Here is a 20,103-nt window from a genome sequence, read left to right as displayed (position 1 = left end):
TCCTTCTTTGCTCTGGGTCTTTGATGATCTGTTTACTTTATAGGGAGATAAGTTATGCATATAAAGAGTTTTAAAGAACTTTTATCCAACATTTTTTGGTGTTTCAAGAGGAGGGTTTTCTGTTTATCTAATTTGCCATACCTCCAGAAATTGTAATCTTACACTCTTTCTCAAAACAATTTTACTTGACATTTCTATGAATCATTCTTTTTATAATTGCTCATAATTTAATTTTATAGTGCAATGGGCTCCATTGTAAACAATAAAGATTATTAAGAGGTTGGGAAGTATCAAACAGAAGATTATTTTTATAATATTCTCTATCACCTCTTAGTTCCATAAGACTTCTTGGGGCTTTGTGGAAGAAAAGCCTTTATGGTAGAATAACCCAATCTCTTACCTTTAACTTTGAATAAAAAATTGTACTCAGTAGAAAAATAAAGTCCCTTGACAGCCTTCTGCAGTGGTTACCCAGAGTGGTTGAGCAGTGCATTTTTCTTGAATCAAATGTAACATGATTTATTCAACTACAGAGTCAATACAGAGTCAGAATTAAATTTTCCCCAACAGTAAGTTGAAGATAGCCACTACCAGTGCTATGATCCATAGTGAGAAACCGTAAGAGTAATTATAAGGAAAATACAAAGCATGGTGCATCATGTGAAGACTTCTTCATCTATGCTCAAACCCAGATCCAGGCACATCTCTGATAGTATCTACTAATGCTCTTTTATGAACTCAGAGCACACGGGAAGTTAAAATCCCAGTATAACACATTAACAATAGTGCCCTTTTAGGACAGATAAGTGAGCTCTTTCTTTGAAAAGGTGAACAAACTTAAATTTGTGCTCAAAAACTTAAGATGTTATCATTATTATTGAATTTGCATTATTCAGATTTAAATGTTATCTAATTAACATTATTTGATTTTTTGACTGAATTTTTACATGATTATTTAAATTCAATTATGACAAAGGAAAAACAAAACATTCAGGCCTGCTGACTTGGCCAGAATCAAGCCTGGCAATATGACTCATATTTCATTTTTGCTCCCAAGGAAGTGCCTGTTAAAAGCTCTTTGAATTTTTCATCCATTTCCTGGTTCTGAGTTTCACTGAACAAATTTTTCCAATCACCAACTTCACCTGCAACACACAAAGCATGGTAGATTCAGATGTCTGTTAGAATATTTTTTCTTGATTTGTAAGACATGTCCTCCTTGATTTTACCATTTTGTGCATGCACTATTTCACTTTGGAATGTGAAAATGAACACATGAAAAAGTTAGACAGCTTTAAAGACTAATGTAATTTTCCCTGTAACATGAACACTATCCACTGGTGTTCCTCCATGACGGTGTGACATCACTGCAGAGGGAAGACTCACCCTCAGTGATCTCCCACCCCCACTCCTCTCCCAATATCTGGGATCTAAAATTCCACTTTTTGAGAATTTTTTTTATTCTCTATAGTCTTTTAAATACTTTAAATATCCTCTGAAAAGTTAGCATCTTACATCAAGTTTTGGTTAAGACATCAGATACTGAAAATTTTGCAAAAATTTAATAATTTTTGCCTGACATGAGGCTATGTTATTTCTGTCTTTAGAATCTTTTAATGGTTTGTGGTGAAATTGTAAGTTCTTCGTTACATAAACATTGAAGTATATGTTAATACAGTGAATTTAATGACACAAGGAAAGGCTTATGACATATTAAGGAAATGAAATAAAACCCCAAACTGTTTACAGATGTCAACTATATAAAATGCAAACAGAATAAGGCTGAGAGAAAATGTGCATCTAATGAGAGAATTTAAAGTTCTGATGACATTTGGAAATGGTTTTGCGTTTTATTTTAATGCTTTTCCACATATTTTTGTATTGTCTGAATTTTCTATAAGGAACATCAGAAATACTTAAAACTATTACTTTATTGACATTAGAATTTTTCTATCCTGAATAGTATTTGATGAACAACGTATAGAAAGATTCATTTCTTCTCCTCCTTAAAGCTAATAAGGCATACAAGTAGAAGTAGCTGGGAATCAGACCAAAGTCAGGTTTGTGTTCAATGTTCTGTTCATACTGCATTTTTAAAATGGATCTTCAAATGAAAAAGCGTAGTAATGTAAAGGAAGCTCTATTCCTGCCTCCATTGATTATTAGCTATGTGATGAAGGAAAAGTAATAGCTTTGGCTCCTTTTCTACATTTGTAAGGTTAGGGATTTCATATCCTTTTTGTTATGAAATTTGATCCCAATATGTTTAATGCATGATTAAGGCCCAATGTTAGCAGGTGTCCTTGCTGGTATATGTGATGCCTTTAAATCTTGTAATAACAAATTTCCATTAGATATGCAAAAATAAAAAAATAAAAAATAAAACTGGCAATTCCTATGCTATATAACCACTCACTTCCACAAGAATTTAGAGTACTTTGATGAAACTAAATAAAATCATCTGTGTCAGGGACACCTGGTTGTCTCTCCAACACCCATTTTCTTCTTCTTCCATTTAAACAAAATCCTGATTCTAATTGGGTAACAATGTGCCCAGGTTTTCTTTAAAAAAAATCACATTTCCAACTACTGCTGCAGAGAGAGAGGTGATCAACGAAATGTAAGCAGTCCCTAAACGGGGCCTCCAGAAAGCTGTTTTTAAAGGGGGCTCATCAGATAATGTGCTTGATTGTTTCCCATGCCAGTCCCTTTAACCTGCCTGGATTTTGAATGTAATGGTGGAGTACAGAGGCTCTCTTTGTCATCACAAGGAGACAAGAAGAAAGGCATATGGCACTTGGTACAATAAAATGTCTTGTGGAGCTGCCACTTACAGCTCTGCACTGCCTATTCCCGACTTCCTATGGTGGAAGAGGAAAGTACAACTGTCTTATTTAAGATGAAGTTTTTCGGATCACCTATTATGAGTAAAGTTATTCCTTAAGGGACACGATACTCTGGAAATGCAAACAAGTTTACCTTTGCGGAACAGGAATGGGCCAACAGCACCATGTGTTTCCTGAGATTTTTCTCGCATTGCTTGGAAGGTACTCTGGGCTGAGATGGTTTGAATCTGTTCCCCAGTTACAGAGAATCCAAAGAACTCAGCGATTTGTTTTATTCCAGCGGTCAGATTCTGAAAATAAAAAATTTAAAGGATAAATATTTTTCCATGGGAATTAAAGTGGCACAAAGAGAGACTCTTGGAGTGGATTTATTAAGTCTAACTCCCTCGTTCATTTGCTTCTCTCTTTAGATTTCTTGGATACTTTTATACAATAAGTATTCAAGATATCACTATAAGATATTCTATATTGATTATAGTTTCAATTTATGACACTCATTGAACTAGAAAATACTATTTAGAATATAAATAATGATAGTACCATTAATTAGGGAGGATGATATTTTATCTAGGATGATATCCATTGTATTAAAAAGTACCTGCTTAGTTAGGCTACCTGAGGAAACAAATGTATTTGTATGAGTTTATTCAAATTCTTTCTTTAGAATCCTCTTTATATTTAATGTTTAATTCCACCAAGAAACTCTAATATTTAAAGTCATAAAAGCTTGGAGCTGGACACTGTGATACATGCCTGGAATGGCATTGACTGAAGGAACTGAGGCAGGAGGATGGCAAATGTGTGAGGCAGGCCTCAGAAATTTAGCAAGATCCTGTCTCAAAATTAAAAATAAAAGGGCTGGGGATGTAATCAGGTGGTTGAGGTGCCCCTAGGTTCAATCCCCAGAACCAGAAAAAAAAAAAAAAAAAGGAAAAACTTTGAAGGAATCTTGAAATTGATCTTATCTAACCAACCATGTAAATCTTGAACCACCCAACACTGACTAATGTAAATTCATAAATATTCTAGAACAGGTTTTTAAACTGTATTCTACACAAAATAATGTGCTTTGAGACAGCTATGGATGTTTCATGAGGAAAAAAAAAAAAGAAGAGCAATGGGTGGAAGTCAAATTAGTTTAAAATTCTTTCGCTGAACGAATGCAAGATTTTTTTCTTTAGGCTCTCTCAGAGCCTTTAACATACTGATGTACAGTGTGACTCTCCATAGGAGCTGGCTATGTAACATAGCACTTCCCAGATCTGTTTATACAGACAGCCTCCTTCCAACTCCCAGGAAGGAAATACTAACGTCTGGGGCAACACTGATACTCTATGGAGCACAAGTTTCAGAAGCATAATTCTAAAGGGGGAAAAAAGACTAACTTAAAAATGTCTTCCATATTATATAAATACATCACATAAACAGAAAGGGTGGATTAACTTGCATGTGCTTTTGATAAGAATATCTCAGGAAAATAACGTGAACTCAAATTAGGGAACATTTGAACCACTCCCTTCCCTTTGGCACACTTTCTTCCTTGAGGATCCAGGACTCTGGTTTCCCTCCTACCTAACTGCTCCTTCTCAGTCTCCTTTACTGATCCCTCTTCATCTCAAATTCTTTATATCAGCCATCTCCAGGGTTCAGTTCTTGGTCATCTTCTCTTTTCTCTTTCTACACCTAGGTATGAAATCTCATGCCTTAAATGCCATCTATCATGCCCAAATTTTATCAACAGCTCACAACTCTGTGTTCAAGACTTTTATACTCAACTGCCTACTTGACCTTTTCATTAAACTGACTAATAACCATCTTACTTAAACTTACCATGCCCAAAACAAAACTTCTGATTTTCCCCACAGCCCGGCTTCACCAATCCATCTCCGACTCAAGTGAGTGGCAACTCAATCCTCTCTGTTGGTCAAGTCAATAATATTGGAGTTTTATTTGACTTCTCTTTCTCTCCAGACCTTCCCTTTCATCCAATCCGCCAGAAAATACTATTGACCCTTCCTTCAACGTTTATCCAAAATTTAACCACTTCTCCTACCTGCCCTGCCCTGTCCTGTCCCCTACCTGGCTGAGTTTCCATCTTCCCTTGCCTGAATTAGGACTGTAGCCTCTTCATAGGTTTCTCTGCACTATCTTTGCCCCAATCCATTCTCACACACCAGCCAGAATGATCCTGTTAAAAGCACATCAGCCCCTCTCCTTTGTTCCAATATTACACTGGTTTCCCATTTCATCCAGAGTGAAAGCAAGAGTCTGTTCAATGGTTGGCCATCTTACCCTCCATCCTGATGCTTTAACTCCGCCCTCACTGGCTGCTCTCGCTTGGTTCTCTCCTCCTGGCCCAGGCACGACTGCCTTTTTGCTGTACCTTAACCACATCAGGGCCACCTCCATCAGGGATGCTGCTGTGGTTGATTTCCTCTGCTGGTAATGCTCTTCCACGACCTATTTGGCTCACTCCCTTACCTCCTTCCCATCTTTGTTCAGATCACATCCCTTATAGGAACTCCCCGGACCACCCTATTTTATACTGGGAGTTGGGCAGCCTTCTAATCCCCCACCCGCTGGCACTTACAGTCTTTCTTAACTGGTTATGTGGGTTCTTTTTTCCCACATGCTACTTACATTTTCAGTTTCATTGTATTTATTGTTTATCATTCTGTCTGCCTGCCTTCTCCAGCTAGAATGTAGGCTCCTTGAAAGCAATGAACTTCGTGTGACCTGAGATTGATGTATCACCCAGGCCTAAAACAATGTTAAGTGAGTAAACAGTTTTTTAAAAATAACACTAACTGGTGCATGCCTATAATCCCAGCTACCCACCAGGCCAGCCTGGGCAACCTAGCAAGACCCTATCTCAAAATAAAAATTAAAAAAGGGCTGGGGATGTTATTTTGTGGTAAAGTACCCCTGAGTTCAATCCCTAGCACAGCAAAAATAAACAAATAAATAAAAATAACATAAGCTGAAAAAAATCAATTCTCAATCCAATGCATGCTCAATTAAATCAACTAACACCTAATGTTTTTTCCATTACTAATTTGAACTATCATGAAGGGAGAATAAATAGATGCTATTAAGTCATTAAGGGTTGTTTTGTTTCTATTAAGTAACAACTGAAGGGTTTTTGTATGGTTGGATGTTCTCTAGTAATGTGTTGCATATTTGGAATATTTTAAAATTGAATACCATATTTGATCATACAACCAGAACTGGTTAAGTATGTACTGCACGTTGTAACTTTTAGTAAGTCTTGTTCTAGAATATCAATGAGCACAGTCTTACCTCTTTCAGGTCTTCATATAGTATGAACTTAACATTTTCATCATCTAGGTGTTGGTTCCAATTGATTGCAAAATCAAAATAGCTTCCCCAAGAAACTAAAAACATAGGGAAAGAGACTTCATACATAGAGAATTTTATAAAACTGAGGTAAAAACAATAGTTAATTGATGCCCTAAAATTATTAATAAAGCATTATGCATTTTTTTTTATATTCTGATCTTCAAAAGCTGGTGGGTATTTTACATATATACAGAATCTCAATTTAAATGCTAATTTTTTATTGTCAATACTTATGCATATTTATTTTTCATAAAACTTAAAGTTGAAAAAGCATGTTTATATATTCAGTGTATAAAAAAACTTAGTTAAATGTTTTGAAACAACTGAGTTGAATATCCTTTTTAAATTTAAATTTCAAGTAATTAAAATTAAGTAGTATTAAAAATTTAGTTCTACAATTACACTACTGACATTTCAACTCAATATCCCCAGCACCGCCACCAACAAAGAAGAATGTCAAGTATAAAGTCACTCAGGGTCATAGGTACAATTTTTATGCACATTTTGTTGCTGGGGAAATAGAATCAGGGGGAAGATAAGTAACCACTTTAAGACCACACTATTACTACACTGCAGTGTTGCTGTCATTCAGTCAGTCTGACAACAGAACTGGTATTGCTTAAGGGAGGTAGAAAAGTTGGAAACAGAATTCTCTATACTGTCTTACCTCCTGAAGACTGAATATGTATCTTTACAGTTAAGGAGGACAAAGTTCAAAGAGATCAAATGTCTTGCCTACATCACACAGGTATAAAGTCGTATGAACCTGGGTTTACATTTGAGCTCTACTATTTAATGGCTGTGTGACCTTGCTATGCCTCTACTTCCTTCATTATGAGATGGGGATAATAAGTATTATCCTTGATAATTAAAGTGAGAATTAAAGTTAAATACTGGGTTTTGTCATAGTACCTCTTACATGTAGTAACTTCTCAGTAAGTGGTAGCTATAGTAATTTGTCCAATCTTAAAGATTATTATATAATAAGTGATGAAGCCCAATCCAGACCTTCTCATTCCAAATCTGATGTTTCCAGTACATCCAATTGCCTCTATAAGTTGGATTTAAGAATTTGCAAGGCAGAGCTTCTATCCAAGTTATCACGGCCACGTGTTACCACTGCCAGTCAACTAATAAGGCTGAGAGAATGGATAGGGTGACAAAGTTTCCCTAAAATAGATTATCCCACTGCTAATAAATTTCTTGTCACTGGTGTTCTCTTGCGTGTTAACTGAGTGACATTTCAGGTTTGCCTTAATTGCATCTGTACATCTTAGTGAAGAGTTATTAGATAAAACAAGATGTCCTTTTTGTTGTTTTTTGAGTTCGTAAGGTATGTTTTATTAGTATTAAACCAAAATAAGGTGATATAATTTTCTGGTCTGCCAATTAGCTATGTGGAACAACATGAGAAAAATTCTTTTCTTGGAATTTCTTTATTAAGGAAAATATTTTACTTATAAAATAATAGCCTTGGAAATTTATCTGACTGAGCAACTTTGAGTATCTAAACAAAAACTGTGCAATTTTTATCAAGTAAGTAAAAAGTAATAAAATTGTTAAGGCTCTGAGGGGAAAATAACTGGTAAAATTGAAAAGCAGAGAAAGAATTCTCAAGTCAGTTATACACTTTTATATGATTTTTTAAATTTTTTATTTGTTCTAATTAGTTATACATGACAGCAGAATGCATTTCGATTCATTGTACATATATGGAACACAACTATTCATTTCTCTGGTTGTACATGATGTAGAGTCACACCTTTCATACAATCATACAAGAACCTAGGGTAATGATGTCAATCTCATTCCACCATCTTTCCTACTCCCTGCCCCAGTCCCTGCCCTCACTCCCCTCTCCCCAATCCAAAGTTCCTCCATTCACACTCCCCCATTTTTCTCTGATATTAAGAGAGGGGGAAAAAAATGGCTTCACAATTCTATAAAAGGTCATTTACCAATACAAAAAGGTAGACGTGGAATGCCTTAAATCTTCATCTTACTAGTGAATCCCCTTTCGAACTTCCCTTGTAGGAAGCTTATTGAAAGTCACCTGACACAGTAGCTATAATGTGTGAACACGGTCACAACTTCTAAGCAAAGCATTCTTAAGGGTGCTGTATCTGTACCTTCTATGGGCTTTTCTTCCTGCTCTCCCCAGTTGCAATATTCAACCTTTGCTTGGGAGCCATCACTGAGCTGGTGTTCACACAGGTGGGATGTTGTGGCATTTGCTGTGCCAATCACCTTTCAAAGAAGTCCTTTTAGGTGGTGTGTGTGTGTGTAATATATACATGTAATATACATTTATATATATATTATTCAGTCCTTAAAAAGAAAGACATACTGTCATTTGTGACAATATGAATGAAACTGGAGAGCATTTTGCTAACTGAAAGAAACCAGATACAGGAAACAAACAAACAAACAAACAAACAAAAAAACCAACCTACATTATCTCACTTAAATGTAGACCCTAAAAAAAAGTTGAGTACATAGAAACAGAGAATAGGATGGTGTTTTCCAGGTGTGGAGAAGGGGAGGTAATGGGAAGGTGTAAGTCAGAGGGTACAAACTTGTAGGTATGCAGTTTTGAATTATTCAGTTATGAACAAGTCTAGAGATCTAGTGTACAGCATAAGGACTATATTGTTAAAAATACCGTATACTGAAAATCTGCTAGGAGAGTAGATTCTGGGTGCTTTCTCCACATGCTTATATACATAGCTATGTAATATGATGCATGTGTTAATGTGCTTGACCATAATTATCATTTCACTGTGTGTGTGTGTGTGTGTGTGTGTGTGTGTAATGTTGTGGTGCATGCCTGCATTCCCAGCTACTCAGGAGGCTAAGGGAGGAGGATCACATAATTGAGGCCAGCCTTAGCAACTTAGTGAGGTCCTGTCTCAAAATAAACAAGGGCTGGGGGCTGGGGCTCAGTGGTAGAGGGCCTCTGGGTTCTATCCCCAGTACTGAAAAACAAGAAAAAGAAAAAAAGGAAAGTGGTTCTCTAGAGTGAACTGACAACTCTTTTCCCCTAGGGTCATCTGGTGTCAACTCTTCCTTTTACTACACTACAAAGACTCAAAAGAGTCTCTAATTAATGAAAGTATTTACTGTTCCATGACCACTATACTCATAGAAGTAGAATCAGAGCCACTTATAAGTAGAGGCACCGCAGGCAAATGATTTACATTTTTTGATTAGTTTCACCATCTGTGCGCAGGGCCTTGCTCATGGTTTGTTATGAGGCTTTTGTTTGGTACCGGGATTGCACTCAGGGACACTCGACCACTGTGCCACATCCCCAGCCCTATTTTGTATTTTATTTAGAGACAGGTTTGCACTGAGTTGCTTAGCACTTCGCTTTTGCTGAGGCTGGCTTTGAACTCATGATCTTCCTGCCTCAGCCCCCTGAGCCGCTGGGATTCCAGGCATGTGCCACCACACGCGGCTGTTATGAGTCTTAGAAATTATGCATATAAGAACACCTAATTTAGTGCATGAAGCATTAGTAGACACTTACAAAACTGTGGTTATAAATGACCAGAGGGTAAAACATCACCACCTTCTAACAAAAATTTTCTGGCAACAAATGTCTTAGGAATGACTGCTCTGAGTCAGGATTTTTTAAGAGTCTCTTTTGATTTTTATCATTGTGTTTACATAGTGTTAAGGAACTGTAACTAGAAATGCTTTTTTACAGGACTTCATCAAAGACCTTTGTCCCACACCTGTTCCAGAGTCATTCAATATTCCTAGTCAACATATGAATTGTCAGATTATTTTAAAATCAGTAATGCATTGTAATTACTTGATGCCCAGCAAGTTTTATAGCACTAGTGGTGCTATAATTTCAATGCAACTTTTTAGTTCCTGGATCTACCTAAAACTTTCCTTTTTACTCTAAAACACCTTTGAATTTTCATATTGAGGTGGTCATCAGCTGAAGTAAGAAGGATTCTTTTACCAATAGCCATACCTTGTCCTTTCATGAACTGTCTGAAGAACTCATCCCAAGAGGCATAACTTGGAATATCAGGGACATCATTGTGGAAATGGAAAAAAGATACTGCCGTATCTTTAGGGTTTCGAAATATCACCAATATCTGGGGAGTGAAAACCAAGTTAATTTATTTAAGTCTATGTTTTGGACGTTGGAAAAGCGAAAGGGTAAGCAGCGTCATTGTGTCCAGAGGTATATTTTGCACAATTGTGTTAACAGAGAGAGAAAGAAAGAAAGTGGCAGATGGGGAAGCCCGGGCAGAGGGGAGGAAGAACGAGAAAGACAAGGAAGAGGGATGTAGTCGTGGAGGGCTTTGGCTGATGATGACTTCAGACAGTAAAAAGATGCGTGCAGAAGAGAGAAATAAGGAAAACAGAACTCGGGCACCGGAAGAGTCACAAGAGTACTATGTGAAAGGCTAAGCCCCCAATAAAATTAAAATTGCAAAATAACTTTAAAGACCATGAAAATAAGGTTAGAGCCCGTGGAGAAGATCAGAGAATGGCAAGGCCCATTGTCTGGGGACCAAGGAATGGGGTTTGTGGGAGATGGCGACATAGAAGAAGCAGAACCTCTCAAGTCCCACCTTCTGTCTTCTCTGATGATGCGAGTGTTCCTTTGTATGAAAAAATGTGAAATAAACATTGAAGAGCAAACATTGAAGAGTAAATTGAAACTGAAGAGAATTGAAAGATTGCAGGAGGGTGCCTGGCAGCTCCAGGTGCGTTCTGGTCTCCCAGTCTGACGCTTTGTGTTTCACACTGAGGATTCTGGAGATTACTGAGCATGTTAGTGAACTCTGGGGACTCTCAGGTAACACAGAAGAGCTCAGGTGACTAGAAACAGGCAGCGGTCATTTCACTTACAGAACGTGCAGGAGACACGGATGGCGCAAAGTTCAGATTGCGATTCTGACCTCTGTGTGGGCAGTTTCTCCAACTGGCTGGATAGATTCAAGGCCACATGAAGGAGGAGGCAGTAATCAGCAGGGGGCAACCTGGGTCCTCTCAGATCAGGGCACTGCTGACAGCCAGAGTTTTTGGATGTGGTTTCTAGGTTAGTAGACTGAATTGCTTTTGATTGCTTATATGAAAAATAGGAGAATGCAAGCGGGAAGCAGGAGCAGTTAGGCAGATAAAGCTGACCAGGGACTCAAGTGGAAAGGAAGCTAAATCATTAATGAATATAAACCTATCTGAATTTTTTTTTTTTAATTCCGAGAGGACCATAGTTAACAACTTAATGGGTGATTGATAAAAAGATTAGGAGTTATTTGATCAAATTAGTAGATGACATGAAACTGAGAGGGAAATGGGATTCCCAAATATTTTGTGCTTCTAAAAAAATGAACAAATGCTAATACTATAAATATCCGCCCCCCCCAGGGCTGGGGGGTGTGACTCAGTGTTAGAGTGCCTGCCTAGCATGTTCCAGGCCCCGGGTTTAATCCCCTTACTGGGGAAAATTTTTTCCCATGCAGGGGATCAACCCGGGCTCTTGCACATGCTAGGCAAGCGCTCTCCCACTGAGCTATACCCCCAGTTCTTTTAATTTTTTTTTTTTTAATTTTAGCAGGGTCTTGCTAAGTTATCTAGGGACCTTAAACTTGCATTCCTCCAGTTTCAGCCTCCTAAGTAGCAGAGATTAAAAGAAGGTGTGCCAATGTGTGCAGCCAGGACGGGGTAAAATTGAATAGGGATAAATGGACTTGAGTCTTGACTTGTGCTCTTATTTAAAGCTTATCCTACCCCCAATCCAAATTTAGTACACTCTTGTCATTTGAAGGTTTTTATGTCTGAGGATCTAAGTACCACTTGTTGAACACTCTGGTTTGCAGTAATTCATAATTTCACAAAGACAGGAACTTGAATTGGGAGAGTCAACGGGCTGGCACGTGGACCAATCCCCAGCATCCACCTCTTAACCCATCCCTTGCTTTTTTTTTTTTTTTTTTTTTTTTTTTTTTTTTTTTGTGGTGCCAAGGATTGAACCCAGGGCCTTGTGTTTGTGAGGCGAGCACCATACCAACTGAGCCATATCCCCAGCCCTCTCTTGCTCTTTTCTTGCCCTGGTATTCTTTTTTAAGTGTCACTCTGCAAGGTGCAGTGCTGCACATCTGTAATCTCAGCTATTCTGGAGGCTGAGGCAGGAGGATTGCGAGTTCAAGGTCAGGTTCCTCCCCAACTTGACAAGACCTGACTCAAATTTTTAAAAAAGTAAAAAAGGGCTGGGAATGTAGCTCAGTGGTAGAGTGAGCAAACCCTGGGTTCAGTAAAGGCCCCCTCCAAAAAAGAAAAAAAAAAAAAGTGGCCAAATGCATTATGAATTACTTCAACTCTGTTTGTATAAAAACATTAAGAGAAAAAAAAACTGTCTAGATTTGTGATTATGTTAACTGCACTAAACAAAAAATGGTATGTTAAAGTATTATTTCCAATTTTGTAGATTCTCAACATAAGGAAAAACTGTTTTACAGAGCTGTACAAAGCTGACTGAGGGGATAGAGGACTTTTCATCAGAAGTGCTCAATCTTGATCCAGTCACTTAGCGCAATTAACCCAGTGGGAATAGAGTAGATCATTTTTAAGGTATTTTCCAATTCTAGGTTCCTAGGATTCTTGTATGGTGGTCAGGAGGAGGCTAATTCTAGTCCCGACTTCCATAATGTTCTCCTTCCTACTCTTCCTTCCTGTTCTATTCCTCCAGCCCCTCACCATTGACAGTTTAAATTTGGCTGTTTTCTTTTCCTGTCTTTGCCATTTCTTCACTATTTTCCATTCTTCTTTGTGGCATTCAAGAGTTTAAATCTTGATTTTAACTCACTCCAATCCTTCCCTTCTGAGACAGAGAAAAGAGGCACTGAGAAAAAGGAATGGGGTGGGTGGAAACCAGGGAACAGAAAACAAAAAGGACTGGGTAAGAACTAATAATGATAAGAAATAGATTAACGAAACAAGATTTTTCAACAAATCATCACAGTAGCCAAAGCACCAGTAATTCTGCAGGCATGACATGAAGTTTGTTATTATGTGTGAAATGCAGAAATAAAATATTTCAGATCTCAGGCAAGCAGTGCTTACCAGAAAGAACAAAAAGAGAAATTCTGCTCATATTACTAGGCTGAATTATTTTGTTTAACTCTGTAAATATTCTGTTGGGGTTCTGAAATTTATTAATTGTATAAAACAGATTACAAAATACTACACCTTTCATTCTATGTATGTCTTAATATTCTAGTAAAAAATGTATTTGATTTGAACGTAACCATAGCAAATATATCTGAAGAAAGAAACAACAGCAAAAGAAATAGTAAATCCCACATTATGATTATTAACATTCTATGATGAGGAGTAAATTCATCATGTACCTCAAAAAGCTATTTTCTACTGGGTGTAACTCAATGGTAAAATGCTTTTCAGACATATGCAAGACTTTGGGTTCCTCTCCCGCATTGCAATAAAAACAAAGAAAAAAAAACCTCAGCCAATATCTAAATATAAAAATTGCAAATTCAAATACCAGGAGGAAGGAACACTCACCTTGACTCTATGTTCCAGGATGGACCCAGGTAATTTGTCATAATGGAGGTGAGTTGTCAAAATCCTTGGTGATGGAAACTGTTTCATTCTCTTAAAAACATACACAGTAAGATGAAAGAGCGCATGTGTGTGTGCGTGTATGTGTGCGTGTGTGTGTGTGTGTGTGCGTGTATGTGTGTGTGTGGTGTGAATCACCCAGGTGTGGTATTTAAATGGGAATTTCAAGCACCACTACCACTGCTTCTTCATCTCCCCTGCTCCCCCTGCAAGCAAATCAATGAACTTTCCTCTTGAGGTTCCTTGCTGGATCCTGCCTACCAATTTCCAATGTTTTTTATCACTTAAAACTTTTTGGTTTACTTGTTTCTACAATCATAACAAATCTCTTTTGTTCAAGACAGTTTACAATTTGCAATACACTTAGTTGGAGCTTTTTATATTCAAGGTCTTTTAATGGAAATATTCAAGTCTTTCCACAGCTCCTGCAGATCCATTTTTAATATCTAGATCTGTTTTTTTTTACCAACTAAATTTCCATGCAAATATCCCAACAGTATTTGAAAGTCCAAAGAATTACTTAAATATCTGAGAAATATATTACAAAAGAAATTTTTGTCAGTATGAGAACTATAAGGCGATTGATTCTTTTTCTATTATCTATCTCTATTGATACTTTTGAAAATCAAGTTTCTACTTAATCTGCCAGGGTAAAGGGTTTTAACTTAAAATCAGACCTTTAGAACATGTCATGGTGTGGGGTGCGGGGGGACAACACTAAGTCTTCATGTTTTAGTTCCACATGTTTAGAGGTCACTCTGTTTGCTATGGCTACAGTGTACCTACTTTTTTCAAGAGATAAAATGATATTTAGACATTTATAGCTATTTTTTTCTGTAAAAATTTAGTACAAATCTCAACTCAAGAAGGGAGGTAAAAAAATGAGATTTTAAAAAAGAAAACTCAGTCAACAACATGGGTCCAAGTGGTGATTAGTAGTGACCATATCTGATTTACATCAAATTGTACTTTTTAGTATTTGAAGTACTTTTGCATTCATTCACCACAATACTTTCAAGTAGATATTGAAACCCCCATTTTAGAGATTAAGACCCAGGATTTGAGATTGTAAATGCTTTGTGCAAAATCACACAGGGGGTAATTTTTAGATTAAGTGATAGAGTACTGTTTCTACTAAATCACAGGCCCCAAAAATCACACTGTGATACATGAGAGAGAGGAAGGTTATTTAAAGAATTAGAAACATATCCCTGGGGAAAATGACAGCTAAATGTCACAAAACTAGATAAATACCTAATACTATGTTCATGAAAATGTATAATATAGCCAAAGTATGCCATGTAAAGATTATTTTGTTTAAGGAAATATATGCATTCTAGAAAACTTTTCCATAAATTGAATTACTTAGTGAAATTTATCTTCTGACTTCCATGTAAAGATAAAAGGCATATCGTATACAAGAGTGTCTTTGCTCCCAGAAATAATGAAAGCACAATTAAGATACAAAAAAAAATCTTTTAAAACACAATTAAGATACAAAAAGGTCTTTTAAAATACCTGAAAAAAAATCATTTCTGAGGAACCATGGATATCAAAACCCAAAATACTACACTGAGTCAAAGCATTTCAGGAAACTCTAGAGCTAGGATTATGCGGCTTCTATAAGACTTCTTTGGCTTTAAAAAATCTTGTAGACCTAATTTACTAAAGCTGGAAATTCTTTTAATCAGAAGTACAATTTTGCCTTTTGGAATCAAAGCTAACATTTAGCATGCAAGGATCCAAAGACAGACGCAACCCTTGGCTTTATGTTAATACTAATTGAGCCTGTGAAACAGAAAGAGCCCTGGCTAAGGAAGAAGAGCAGGTTTTGCTTGAGAAAGAGAGGTTCCAAGGATATTGGGTGCTTACGCTCAAAGGTGAGTCCTAGCAGGTCAAATTCTTGACCAGGAATCAAAACTCTTCCCAAGAGGCTGAGGCCGTGTAGTTCAGTGGCAGAGCACTTGCCTAGCCCATTGGAGGCATTGGGTTTGATCCTTAGCACCACATAAAAATAAGTAAATAAAATAAAGGTATGATGTCCATCTACAACTACAAAAAAAAATTTTTTTTTAAATTATTTTCCCAATATTGGGAAGCAACATCACAGGACATTCCCTACTTACAAATGGTTTATGTTACCAAGATTTGTTTGAGGTCACATGTTTAGAAATTAAAATAGACTTTCCTAGAGGACCAGAAAAAATGTGAGAATTTATGAGTTAGTATTCCAAACCCTATTTCAATTAAAAGAAGAACCTGTTTATCTCAGTGATAGGTAATAACATAAACAAATACAATAAGAAAGTTTATATTGGTAAGGTGCATAACAAATGAGATGACCCGTGACCCACATAATAAGTTTTAAAAAGAGAAGTTGGAAAGCTGGACAAATGTTAGTGTCATTTCCAAAGGTGATGTTAAGCATGCTCATTAGGGGAAGGTTTTTTTTTTTTTTTTTTTTTTTTTTCTGTGATGCTGAGGATTGAACCCAGGGCCTAGTCCAAGAGGAAAGGTTTTGCAAGAACCTGGATGAGAGAAGTTAATGGGACTTTTCATTGGTTCCTCCATTTCTTACCTAGGAAAAAGCTTCTTAAAGCTCCTACCCACCCATCCTGCCTGCATGTCTGAGCCTGTCCTGACTGAGCCTCCACCAAGTGTTCTTTAGTGCAGATGACCCTCCCAGGTGTGGGACCTGCAGCCCTGCTGTGGCTGCTAGTCCTTCTGATGCCTCCTGAGGTTCCTGGGTCACCAACCAGACCCAGGACTCAGCACTTACCTCCCTGGCCCACTCCCCAGTCAATGACTTCTGCTACTTGGGCCCAATCCATGGAAATGGGCTTCCTGACACCTAGGTTAGAACTTTTAAGGTTTGTATTTGTCTCAGTCACTTTCCAGAAGCTGTTCCAAAAGTTCCAATCCAGTGACTTTCTTCATAGGATCAGCTTTCTCTGCCTGGTGGGAGGCTTGGTGGTGAACACTTCTGAAGTTTGATTGAGGCCATGGTCCCCTTAAATACAGCCTACCTTTCCCACTGCATTCTGATGTGTCTAGGGGCAAGGAGAGGGTGCTCCTCCTCACTTCTGTTCTGTCTAAGCACCAAGGTTCTCAGGTATATCCTCCCTCCTACCACTCTCTTTCCTTCCCTGGGCTGTCAGGGAGCAAAACATCCTGACTCACACCCAAGTCCCGGTATTGGAAAAGTGAGAAATTTCAGGTACGGTGAGTTGTTAATACCTTCATACACATCAGTGGCTTAGTCTCTGAGCTATCACTTGGTCCCTTCTCATCCCTCACACATAAACACCAGATCGTAATTAAGATAGGGAAATAAAAAACAATGTCTTGTGAGGAAAAGACCAGGGATTCTTATAGCATCCTGCCCTTGTCTTCAGCGGTCAAGCTTTTTTGATTTCAGTTCTTTTCCAGAGGTTGCTTCATTTACTTTCCCCACTACATTAAAATAGCAATAATAATATGGTTAGTTATACAGTGTAGTCTATAAGAGCTCAAATCAGAAAGCTCAGGTTCAAATTTTGGCTCTGCCCCTTATTAGCCCCTTGACCTTGGGTAAATCTCACACAGTTGTTTCTTTTGTGAAATGGTGACGAAGTTTATTTTGAGATAAAATCAGATAATACCTGGAAAGTACTGAGGATGTGGCAAGCACACACTAAATTGCAGCAGGTGTTAGTATTATTCTTTCTGAACTTGACACTGAAGAATCTCCAGAGTGGAAGAAATCCTTCTTTGATAATTTTCTGTAACTTTAAAGTCTATTGGTACTAACCTGATATTTTTCTGAGTCCCCACATTCAAGAACTGGGAATTCTGGACATTCATATTTTTTTTTAGAAACAGCAAATATTAATTCACTGATGATATGAAGGATCCAATTTGAACCTATAGTAAAATCCAGAAAATAAAAGCTCATTAAGGAGTCTACATAAAACAAAAGCTTGTTACCTTAGTATATTCATGGTAAAAATGAAAATGTATCATGAAAAAAAGAAAATGTATAACCATTCCCCAATGGGTAGATTTAGTTCTTCAGTGATTGAAATAGCTGGGGCTATAGAAAGAAACGGTCTTGTAGAAAACAGCATTTACTTAATATTAGGGTAAAATCCAACTTATTTTACAATTTATTTTTCAGATGTCTCCTTTAATGCTTCTTTTTGAATCTAAAATATGTCCTTATAGAAAAATGTCATGTTCTAGAAATGGTTGTTTATTATATCTCATGTATTATTTTACCTTAAATTAACAAACATTTTCCACAAGAGAGTATAATTTTATTTATTTTCTTTGATGGTGCTGGGGGTGTAAATTTTGATTTTATAAAAACACAGCAGTAGGTACAAGAAAAAGAAATATTAAATGAAGCTGTCTTTAGTAAGCAACAGTTCAAAGAATTAAAAGCAGATTTTGGGCTGGTGTTGTGGCTCAGTGGTAGAGCACTTGCCTCACGTGTGAGGCACTGGGTTCGATTCTCAGCACCACGTGTGAATAAATGGATAAAATAAAGGTCCATCAACAACTAAAAAGATTTTTTTTTTAAAGTAGATGGTGTAAAATAGGGTAATTTAGATTCTTAATTAATATCTTATATCTTATCCTCCATTGATAAAGGACCTTTGTAAGAATGATCTGAGAAACTGGAGGATGCGTGTTTGATCCTGGAAAATAACTGGTGACATGGAAATCATTACATAAGTTACTGAAACGGCCACGCATTTGCTTTGGTCAAAAATCAAGATGACAATCTCTAGCACTATCAGAGCTCCATGGCAACTGGACTTTCCCACCTCCTGCTTCATCTTTGCAGCCCCCACCCCACCCACTTCCACCATCCATCATCCACCGAGCCATCTACAACAGACCTCTTCCTTCAGACACTGGGGTTTTTAAAATCCAGCTATTCTAGTTTTTGATCTTACCACCTGTGTATTTAGCCTTCTTGGACACCCCCTCCTCACTGGCGTCCATTCAGCTTCATGGACAAACTGTCTTCGTCCCACTTTATCTTGCACCCACCCTCAACCTACCCATTGTTAAAAATGCGCTTATAGGAAATGATTGGTTATTTACCACACTTTGGGTAAGATGCTAGCACAATGTCATCGCTCCTGGCTTCAAAGGTGTCCAGCGCTTGGAAAGTTTCTGAGGTGCACATGGTAACTGGGTAAGGAATCCCCTGATAGGTGAAGAATAAGCGAGAAAGTGCAGTTTCTTTTGATTTTTCTAAAGCGTCATCAATGTACTCAATAAATTTGGACTTATCTGCCATGCTGAATTCCTGCTAATGAATCCGCTCTGTGCTTGTCCAGGTGTAGTGATTGCTTTTAATGGAGTCTTTCAAGAGCTCAAATAAAAGTCTCCTCCCATTCATCATTTAATTCCCACCCACCTCTTCCCCTTTTGACATTTCATCCTCAACAAAAGGAAAGCCACAGGTGCAAACCAGCCTGGGGATCAGGCAATATTAACTCTGAGGGCAGATTACATTACCATCTAGGTAACCTGCCCAGTGAAAGAACGAAATCTCCTAATAGAAGATTAATAGATATCGAATATCTAACATATAGGTATTTAGTTGAATCAGGCATACTGTTGCCTTATTATCCATTCATGGAATGAAATCCACTTTTCTTCTTGGACGGCAGCTTTCCACACACATCCTACTCAGTGTGACAAGGAAGCAATGGGGTTGTAGCATTAAGAAAAGAGATGGAAAAGAGTCCGGTCTTGGGGACAACCTGGTCGTCAGGCTCAGATCTGCCATTTATTAGCTCAATAGATTTAGAAGTCTCTTCTTCACCAATTAACAATAGAATTGTCTGGTTCATAGGGGGAGCTGCATTGTGAGGGGAGAACTCAATGCCGCCATGTCTCCAGTCCTCTGTGTTCAGCTCCTGGCTGGTGAAGGTCTCTAGGATGAGATACCTGCTCTCTGCAGCAGGTTCCCTGGCAGTCACTCTCCCCTTGTTCCCTTGGGTGATTTGGCCTACAGTTCCCACCCTCCCTACAGCATGGTGTGGGCTTGGGGCTGGTGGGAAGTGAACCTAAGTAATGTGTCCAACTTCTGGGTCATGTCCTTAAGACAGAAGTTGATGGCTTTCCCATTCATCTCTCTTCCCATGTACCATGCCCCTGCCACACTGCTGAGATGACAAGAATGACTTAAGGTAACTTCCTAAAAACCTGTGAAATTGGTATTACTTCATTACCTATTGGCTGATTGAGGCTTATAGGGTCAAAGTAATTACTGGAATTTGAAGAGCTCTCAGAG

At 37.8% G+C, this 20,103-nt stretch overlaps 1 protein-coding gene across 1 annotated transcript; it reads right to left on the bottom strand.

Moving 5' to 3' along the window:
• Nucleotides 1-1,014: 1,014 nt before the first annotated feature.
• Nucleotides 1,015-19,101, bottom strand: Sult6b1 (sulfotransferase family 6B member 1). The gene is made up of 7 exons (XM_047523582.1): nt 18,903-19,101; nt 17,602-17,714; nt 13,755-13,844; nt 10,192-10,318; nt 6,147-6,241; nt 2,980-3,136; nt 1,015-1,145 (listed from the first exon to the last, which is right to left on the bottom strand). Exons 1-7 carry the CDS (start codon nt 19,099-19,101, stop codon nt 1,015-1,017), a joined length of 912 nt encoding a protein of 303 aa, XP_047379538.1.
• Between the last annotated feature and the right edge of the window lie 1,002 nt (nt 19,102-20,103).

Source organism: Sciurus carolinensis, chromosome 13, assembly GCF_902686445.1.
Source record: "Sciurus carolinensis chromosome 13, mSciCar1.2, whole genome shotgun sequence".
Taxonomy (NCBI): Eukaryota; Metazoa; Chordata; class Mammalia; order Rodentia; family Sciuridae; genus Sciurus; species Sciurus carolinensis.
The sequence above is the reverse complement of the archived record's forward strand: the minus strand, read 5'-3'. Positions and strand labels throughout refer to the sequence as shown.

Coding starts and splice junctions, on each gene's coding strand:
- Sult6b1 (XM_047523582.1), bottom strand. CDS start 19,101: ATGGCAGATAAGTCCAAATTTATTGAGTACATTGATGACGCTTTAGAA. Junction 17,715..18,902: donor AGCATCTTACCCAAAGTGTG/GTAAATAACCAA, acceptor ATTTTACTATAG/GTTCAAATTGGATCCTTCAT. Junction 13,845..17,601: donor GGGACTCAGAAAAATATCAG/GTTAGTACCAAT, acceptor TATGTTTTTAAG/AGAATGAAACAGTTTCCATC.